This window comes from Lissotriton vulgaris, chromosome 1_1, assembly GCF_964263255.1.
Source record: "Lissotriton vulgaris chromosome 1_1, aLisVul1.2, whole genome shotgun sequence".
Taxonomy (NCBI): Eukaryota; Metazoa; Chordata; class Amphibia; order Caudata; family Salamandridae; genus Lissotriton; species Lissotriton vulgaris.
The window spans coordinates 297,166,248-297,175,891 of record NC_141685.1 but is presented as its reverse complement, the minus strand read 5'-3'; the positions used below and the strand labels follow the sequence as shown (position 1 = coordinate 297,175,891).

At 47.7% G+C, this 9,644-nt stretch overlaps 1 protein-coding gene across 1 annotated transcript; it reads left to right on the top strand.

The window, feature by feature from the left end:
• The first annotated feature begins 1,959 nt into the window (after window positions 1-1,959).
• On the top strand, window positions 1,960-5,979 carry LOC147747080 (uncharacterized). Its single transcript, XM_086925068.1, has 3 exons — window positions 1,960-2,304; window positions 3,789-3,889; window positions 5,536-5,979. The coding sequence occupies exons 1-3, from the start codon at window positions 2,025-2,027 to the stop codon at window positions 5,977-5,979; spliced, it is 825 nt and encodes a 274-aa protein (XP_086781194.1). The 5' UTR covers window positions 1,960-2,024.
• Window positions 5,980-9,644: the final 3,665 nt, after the last annotated feature.

The following is a 9,644-nucleotide window of genomic DNA, read 5'->3' as shown; positions in this document are numbered from 1 at the left end:
ATAAACATGATTTTAATGATAACTCAGTTTTCTTGACATAAATTGTGGGACATATAGTATATATTTGAGGACAGAAAAGTTCTGGTGTCTTACTCTACAAAGTACACTACATTCATATCGAAGAACCACAGAAAGGAACCCCCTTTTTTTCTTGCTCGCCCACGCTACGCCACTGATTGTAGGTCATTATGCTATTGTTCACCTTAACTCCGGGAGGGCAGGATACATGTCAGATTTTCAGGATATCACAAAACTAATTCGACATATATCGAGTTTAGATTGAAATAATTTACATAGTTTGGGGTTTTCCTAAAAATGTGACATGGTTTTGGGCTGCTTGGACCTACACTGGACATCTGGGGTCCAAAGCTTCCAACTTACATGAATACAACCTGCAGATCATGGTTTAGAAAACCAATGGACCTTCTCATTATCTCTTTTTTTAAAAGTTTTTCCCGCATTTGTAAGTTGATTAGTAGTGAGATGACCACAAGTTCTTCTGTGCATAAATCATGTCGTGGGATTTCATGAAAAATGTCCTTGTTTTCCTTTGTATTTTCAATTCATGCAATATTTATGTGCCTTGGGCTTTGTGCTAAATTGGACAACATGAGTTTGCTTGGTCAAAGAGGCATGGGGTCTATGGCCATTTTGTGCCAGAAGTAAGCATGGGCGGATTTTGCGGATTCGCAATCTGCGAATTTGCGGATTTGCGAATTTGCGGATTGCGAAAATCCGCAAAATCAGCGAATCCTCGCAGATTTTGCAGATTTTTTTTTTGTGTTCGCACGGGTTTCTGCAAGTTCGCGAGGGTTTTGTGCAATTCCGCAAATTGCGAACTTACTTGTCAGGTCGCCAGTTTTGCGAACTTGTTGTTTCTACGTGCCCAGCCTGTTTGCAAGCCTTTCTTCATCACTGCCACCCTCTGTCACCACTGGCACTCTTTGTTCACCCATGCCACCCTCTGGCTCACCCATGTCACCCTCTGTGTCATCACAGCACCCTCTGGTTCACCAGTGTACATTATTGGGGCAAAGCAAAGCACTGCCATCCTCTGTCAACACTGGCACTCTGGTTCACCCATGCCACCCTCTGGCTGGCACACCCATGCCACCCTCGGTGTCATCAGAGCACCCTCTGGTTGACCAGTGAGTGTACATTATTGTGGCAAAGCAAAGCACACCTGCTAAGTCCTTTAAGTTTTGCAAAATTAAATGACAACAACACCTGCCCTGCCCCAACTGACATTAATGAAGGCTGGCACCTGCTTGTCTGCTCCCTTTCCTTTCCTTTTCCTGTTTGTTGCAATTTTTTTTTTTTTTAACAGGAACCTAACCGAATTCTGGAGGGCCCCTTCAGGAAGCACTACAGGGAATGGTTACAAATGATGAGGTTGAACTTTTGCACCTGCTCATAGCCTTTGCTTTTGCAAAAATCGTTTTTCTGTAATTTCACACTATTCGGGAGGCGCGACGTCGTGCGAAATCGACCGTAGAAGCCGCAAACTCGTGCGAAATACCCCAAGGTCGAGTATGGGCGCCGCCATTTTGTTTGCGTGATGTATTTCTGTTTCCGCCCGCAAAGTGTAATCTCGCGGAATGAGCGCGTTGCGAATACAAGTTCGCACGAGTTCGCGAGAGAAATCGCGTGCGAACTTACTTGCGCTCACGTGATCGGGCCGCCATCTTGTTTTTCATTCATTCCTGTGTCTGGGCTAGGTGGTGTTTCTAATCCTCTCTATATCTCTGCCATCCTGTGCTTGTTATAATATTTTTTGAATCTATTTAAATTATTATCTATCCCTCTAGTTTTCTAGCTTTATATTTTTGTGTTTTTTGCTACTTTTGTTTACTTTTCAACTACTTTTTAAAACTTTTATTTTCTTCTTCCCTAGTCTTATTCTTTTTCATTTTTTCTCCTTGTTCCTACCACCTGCCCAGACCATGGTGAAGACAGCAGTGAAGCTGCCCAAGACGGGCCCCGCAGCCCGTGCCCGGCTCCCGTGTGGCCGTTTAAGGGCGGAAATGGTGGTGCCCAGGGAGATCTTCAGCCCTGAGGAGGTGGGCTCACTGGTTTTCTATGTCCAGCGCCTTCTCCCCAGGACCATCGCGGCAGGCGGCAGGATCGCTGCTGGCTACACCAACTGCCAGGAGCGACGGAAGCGGTGGGAGCAGGTGCGCCGGGCCCTGTTTGACATCTCGGGGGTCCAGCGCACCTACAACCAGGTGACCCACCGCTGGACGGATATCCTGGACAGGGAGCGCAAACTGCTCGGCCTGCTGGGAGTGGAGGTCCCCGGGCTTGGTGAGTAGTAGTAGCAATTTTTTCATCACTCTCTACTCTGTTTTTTCCCCTGCTCTGTGTGTTATATTGCAAATGTTTGTTTTAACTTTTTTATAAAGAGCAATAATGCTGCCGATTACATTGATAGTAGAGGTAAATTAATATTTCAAAATCTTCTGTGCATTTCAGGTGCACTGCTCTCCTTCTCTGTGGCGGTGCCACTGCTTATTTGTTTTCTATTTTGTGTTCATTTAATTGGGCTGAGTAATGTATGAGTGTACTTTACAGAACTGCGTAATGCTAGACACCAAGGGGCAGATTTACAATCCCCTTGCGCCACGTTTACGCTGCCTTACCTGACGCAACAGCGACGTAAACGTGGCGCATCCCTGCGAGTCATGTACAACGTGATGCATCTAGGGAGACGCGCCACGTTAAGGCCTGGGCCTGCGCCACAATGGGTGCGTCCCCACACAGGGGGGGGGGGGGCGGTCAAGCAGCTGTGCGCCTCGCAAAAGTGCCTGCGTGAAATCTACAAGATTTAACGCAGGCACTTCCGCGACGCTGCTACGTCAATTCTTTATGCCTGCTTGGTTGAAGCAGGCGTAAGGACTGAAGCGGTATGTTGAGTATTGGGCAGCCCTGAGCAGTGCTAGAGTTGCATCGCGCCTCTAGAGATGCGCCCCTCTTTTGTCGCGAGATGTGTCACGCATCTGCCTACCCTTGCGCCAGGGTGTACCGCATTGTAATTGCGGCGCATCTGCCGTGACGCAAGGTTAGTTTTGTGTTACGCATTTGTTCTGGTGCACCTCTGGAGGTGTGCAGCCCAGAACTAGTAAGTATGCCCCTAAGTGTCAGATTTGCAATTACCTGCGCATCCCTGCAAAGTGTGAGGCACGCCAGCACCACCCATGGTGCGCCGTATTTACAATGCGGCACACCATGGTCCCAAAACATCACCGAAGCGTTTACGCATCGGTGCCGTAAAGGCTGCTCATTGATGGAGTTGCGTCGCAACGATGGCGCAGCTCCAGCAATGCTGCATCAAGCCGTACGTCTGCTTCATGCAGGTGCAGGGTTTGAGTGACGCATCATTGTCCTAAATGACTGATTCAAATTTTATATATTCCCCATAGCCACTTTTAGCATGCGTTCCTGCGCAGGAACGCCCTCCCTTGCGCTGGAACGCTCCTTTATGGCGCAGGGCTTTGAAATGGGATGCATCTCCCATATGCGTCACGTTGTTAATATACGCCACACCATGGCGCCTCTCTTGTTGTGGCACTGCGTCACAAAAGTGATGCAAGAACGGAGCAAAAGAGCTGCAAGGGGCTTGTAAATCTGCCCCTAGAGTAGAGGCTCAGGTGCAGTCCTTCCTTTGTAGCCCTCTTTTTGGCTGAAATAGTTGGTTCTTGTTCTTTCTAAATGTTTGATTTGGTTGACAAGGACATCGACAAGCAGCAATCATCAATGTTTTCTGTTCTTTCTTTCATGTTGTATGTCAGGTCCCCCCAGGGGCAAGCGGACGGAAGTGGAACAGGAGGATGCTGTTGTGGCTCCAGAGGAGGAGGATGCAGGCCAGGGCGGCGAGTGCTCCTTTGCTGGCCCCAGTAAGTTTTCATTTAAATATAGAGGACCTACTGTTGTCCAAGCGTTCCTAATTTAATTTTTCCGAAATAGTGTTTAGATAGGAGCACAATCCATAATACTACTGTTGCAGGGACAATTCTCCACAAACCGAACTATGGACACTAAACACCAGAGTAATAAATGTTCAGAGTGGCGTGTTTGGCACACTGTATAAACCTGGTAGTGTCTGCGGCACGGACTCCTCCTTGCCAAAATTTGCAAAACCTTTCGCTCAGTCACTCTAGTCTGGAGGACCAAAAACCACAGAGTCTATTCAAGTTTAAAAGATTTATTAAAAGTAAAAGTAAACACATATATTAAAATTAAGTTAGCTGGATATGGAAAAGTGCTTGGTGCTGAGTTGATGAGTAATGGAACACATTTCTTGTGGTCGAGCCGAGCTTTCACCTGGTTTGAAGTTGATGTTGGTCTTGTCCTTAGAAGTCCAGCTTCTGTCTGTTCAGAGAAAAATGGTGTGTGTTAAAATTAAGCAAGCATTCATCAATTGTGACAAAAAAGTGCATGATTGAGCACAAGTATTACATACATTTTTTTAAAATCTAACACGACATAGAGCTTAAATAAACAAAGAACCCCATAGGGGGAAGAGAAAAATCTTGTGCGGCACCACAGCAGACGACCTGGCAACTACATTAAAACGGTGAAAAACAAAAAATGCCAGAAAAAAACAATTCAATCTAAATCAGGAGGATGTGGTATAGAGCATGGGTCCTCACAAACTTTCTCTCGGGGCCAAATTGACAGTGTGGTTTGTGGCCAAGGGCCGCACCGAAGGGGGCAGGGTCAGTGGGGGAGGGGGTTGGATCTAGAGCAACAAAAAAAACTATGACCATGAGGTTGAACTCATGCCCCTGCAGCGGATGCCTTCGTCCACTGAGCCACCAGACCTGGCATACACATTACACACATCTTTCTCTCTCTCTCTCTCTGTCTCTCTCCCTCCCTCTCTCTCTGTCTCCCTCCCTCTCTCTCTGTCTCCCTCTCTCTCTCTGTCTCCCTCCCTCTCTCTCTGTCTCCGTCCCTCTCTCTCTGTCTCCCTCCCTCTCTCTCCGTCTCCCTCCCTCTCTGCCTGTCTCCCTCTCTTGCTCTCTCTCCCCCTCTCTCTCTCTCTCCCTCTGTCTCACTCACTCTGTCCGTCTCCCTCTCTCTCTGTCTCCCTCCGTCTCCCTGTCTCCCTCTGTCTCCGTCTCTCTGTCTCCCTCTGTCTCCGTCTCTCTGTCTCCCTCTCTGTCTCCCTCCCTCCGTCACCCTCCGTCACCCTCAGTCTCAATCCCTCTCTCTCTCTCCCTCGCCATCTCCCTCTCTATCTCTCTGTCCCTGTCTCTGCCTCTATCTGTCTGTCGGTTCCAGCCTGCTGTAATTACCATATTGTAATTTGTCACTGGGCCAGCACTGGATGGACCTGCAATCCGAGGGGGGGCAAGCGCCCCCCCCTTGCCCCTCCCTGCGGACGCCCATGATACTGGCCTCAATAGTTTTGTACTGCGCTGGCTAGTTGCTAGTTGTACTGTGACACAACTTTCTGCTGAATCATTTTGTGTTAATCATATTCTTAAAGAGCATTGGTTACAGATTATGTCTTTCTTTCTTCATATAGTTGGTAATACTAAAACATCAAAACCATCAAGGAGTATGAAGACTCTACTGGCCCGGCAACGGAGGCTGGATGCTACTGTTGCCCAATATCGGCAGCTGGTAGAACTGGAGGGGGAGGACACGCAGTCCAGTACATCAAATGAGACACCTGCATCCTCCTCCGTGACCCCACGTTCTGCCGGCCAACGCAGTGCTCCGGCGCTACGGAGCCGGGCTGGCAGACGCCACCGCCGAGCAGCAAAGGCTGCCCCTCACAGTACTCTAAAGGCTCGCTTGCGCCGTGCAATGCACAGAGTGTCCGACCTGGAGGCAGAGGTCCGGAAGTTAAAAGAATACCAAAATCTGTTGGGGGGCCTCCGCCTAGACCACGCCACCCTCCGGGAGCAGTATGATGCCCTGGCCCTAAGGCATGATGCCCTGGAGGCCAAAGTCAACACCATGCATCCCTAGAGTGTCCCTTGCCCCTTTTTTATAGACTTTTGGGGGGTGGGAATGGGAGTTGAGGTTTTTGGGGACTTTTGAAGGACTATTTAAAAATTATTTGTTGGGGTTAGGGAGGGTCTTGCGGGAGATTATTTTGTTAGGGATATAAAAATATACTTTTTCAAACTTTATCTGAGCATAACTGTTTTTTACTACTTTTGAGCCTGGTGGGTGGTGGTTTTGCAGTAAGTTCGTTTTACTGAACACTGTCATCGTGTTGGTTCACGTGTAATTGGCCAAATGTTTTCCAAAGTTAAATGCCTGTCACAAAGTTTCTTAAATCAAGAGTCCTAGGAGTTTACTAGTAGTACCACTGTCACTCACTCGCCTCTCCTCCTAATTCTCCATTATACTACCTCCCATCCAAACGCTTATTTTACCTGTAATTTGTGTTTGAGGGCTGTCTCCACCTGGAATTCACAGTGTCCTAAAGCGTTCTGCAGCAGGGCCCCAACTGGAGTTTCCCGGCGTGGATTTTCTGCAAAGCAAAAGCAATCAACATTCGAAATGTGCCAGCGGGGCTCACAGACCCCAAAACCCTAGAAGCCCCACAGACAGCACCCCTAAGACAGGCAAGCGAGCAATAATAACGCCTAAACGTTCACTTGTAATTGGCCAAATGTTTTCCAAAGTTAAATGCCTGTCACAGAGTTTCTTAAATCAAGAGTCCTAGGAGTTTACTAGTAGTACCACTGTCACTCACTCGCCTCTCCTCCTAATACTCCATTATACTACCTCCCATCCAAACGCTTATCTTACCTGTAATTTGTGTTTGAGGGCTGTCTCCACCTGGAATTCACAGTGTCCTAAAGCGTTCTGCAGCAGGGCCCCAACTGGAGTTTCCCGGCGTGGATTTTCTGCAAAGCAAAAGCAATCAACATTCGAAATGTGCCAGCGGGGCTCACAGACCCCAAAACCCTAGAAGCCCCACAGACAGCACCCCTAAGACAGGCAAGCGAGCAATAATAACGCCTAAACGTTCACTTGTAATTGGCCAAATGTTTTCCAAAGTTAAATGCCTGTCACAGAGTTTCTTAAATCAAGAGTCCTAGGAGTTTACTAGTAGTACCACTGTCACTCACTCGCCTCTCCTCCTAATTCTCCATTATACTACCTCCCATCCAAACGCTTATCTTACCTGTAATTTGTGTTTGAGGGCTGTCTCCACCTGGAATTCACAGTGTCCTAAAGCGTTCTGCAGCAGGGCCCCAACTGGAGTTTCCCGGCGTGGATTTTCTGCAAAGCAAAAGCAATCAACATTCAAAATGTGTCAGCGGGGCTCACAGACCCCAAAACCCTAGAAGCCCCACAGACAGCACCCCTAAGACAGGCAAGCGAGCAATAATAACGCCTAAACGTTCACCTGTAATTGGCCAAATGTTTTCTAAAGTTAAATGCCTGTCACAGAGTTTCTTAAAACAAGAGTCCTAGGAGTTTACTAGTAGTACCACTGTCACTCACTCGCCTCTCCTCCTAATACTCCATTATGCTACCTCCCATCCAAACGCTTATCTTACCTGTAATTTGTGTTTGAGGGCTGTCTCCACCTGGAATTCACAGTGTCCTAAAGCGTTCTGCAGCAGGGCCCCAACTGGAGTTTCCCGGCGTGGATTTTCTGCAAAGCAAAAGCAATCAACATTCGAAATGTGCCAGCGGGGCTCACAGACCCCAAAACCCTAGAAGCCCCACAGACAGCACCCCTAAGACAGGCAAGCGAGCAATAATAACGCCTAAACGTTCACCTGTAATTGGCCAGGCAAGCGAGCAATAATAACGCCGAAACGTTCACCTGTAATTGGCCAAATGTTTTCCAAAGTTAAATGCCTGTCACAGAGTTTCTTAAATCAAGAGTCCTAGGAGTTTACTAGTAGTACCACTGTCACTCACTCGCCTCTCCTCCTAATACTACATTATACTACCCCCCAACCAAACGCTTATCTTACCTGTAATTTGTGTTTGAGGGCTGTCTCCACCTGGAATTCACAGTGTCCTAAAGCGTTCTGCAGCAGGGCCCCAACTGGAGTTTCCCGGCGTGGATTTTAGCAAAGCAAAAGCAATCAACATTCGAAATGTGCCAGTGGGGCTCACAGACCCCAAAACCCTAGAAGCCCCACAGACAGCACCCCTAAGACAGGCAAGCGAGCAATAATAACGCCTAAACGTTCACCTGTAATTGGCCAAATGTTTTCCAAAGTTAAATGCCTGTCACAGAGTTTCTTAAAACAAGAGTCCTAGGAGTTTACTAGTAGTACCACTGTCACTCACTCGCCTCTCCTCCTAATACTCCATTATACTACCTCCCATCCAAACGCTTATCTTACCTGTAATTTGTTTTTGAGGGCTGTCTCCACCTGGAATTCACAGTGTCCTAAAGCGTTCTACAGCAGGGCCCCAACTGGAGTTTCCCGGCGTGGATTTTCTGCAAAGCAAAAGCAATCAACGTTCGAAATGTGCCAGCGGGGCTCACAGACCCCAAAACCCTAGAAGCCCCACAGACAGCACCCCTAAGACAGGCAAGCGAGCAATAATAACGCCTAAACGTTTTCACCTCCCATTTCCTCCTAACCAATTTCATCCCTTAATAGACCTTGCCAGCAATGGCCCAGCCAAGACCCGTAAACCCAAGCGCAAACAAGTTTGACACCCCCCAAACAGCCAAAAAGCAAATCCAGGAAAAAAGCCACACTTAGCAAAATGTATTTAAATGAGGACTCACTACCTCCAGTACCTCTTTAGGGGACTCGTCAACGTAAGTTTCTTCATTGTGCGGAATCCAGGCATCAGCATTACGGGAAATGGATAGGGTGAGTCTGGAGGAGGAGGATAGACGACCAGGACTGAGTTTTTGGCAACTAACTTGTGAACCTGATGAATGCTGCGGCATCAAAATCAAGACAGTTCTGCTGATGGGCTTGTTCTTTGATTAGGTGATTACAGTTTTTTTGTGAATGGGATCAAGCACTTGCTAAACAAAGAAAGACAGACACACAGGAATAAAAGTGAATAAGGAGTCGGACTAAAAATAAAGTTAATGAATCCTTGACTCATATTCAGAACTTGCTGTCAGGGAAGCAGAACTCGTCCTCATACTCTGCAAATTCAGTCGATAGTACTTCTGGTAATTGAGGAGAACTTTCCTCAGGTAGGTCGGTGTCCTCTTCTTCCTGCGTGCATTCTCGTACTTTGTAATCTGGTGGTATGAAGTGCTGGTTTATCTTTATCATGGTGAGCCGCTCCACATTTGCGGGCAAGAGGCGGGACCTTTTGGAAGTCACAATGCCACCAGCAGAACTAAAAACACGTTCTGAAGACACGCTTGCGAGTGGGCAAGACAAGTAATTGATAGCCAGGTTGGTGAGCTCTCGCCATATGTTTCTATTCCCATGCCAATACGCCAATGGGTCCTCAGTAATATTGACCGCTGTTGAGTCATCCAGGTAGGCCTGCACCATTGAAACAATGTTCTCCCGCATTCCTGTACTTTGCACTTCTGTGTCCTTTCTGGGACAAGGAAACCCTAGCTGACTTAGCCAATCCTCTTCAGACATATCGCCTGTGCCTGGTGCAGATGATACGGTTGCTGGTGTGGTTAACGGCTCAGAGGAAAAGACACTCACTTCTGCCACAGGCAC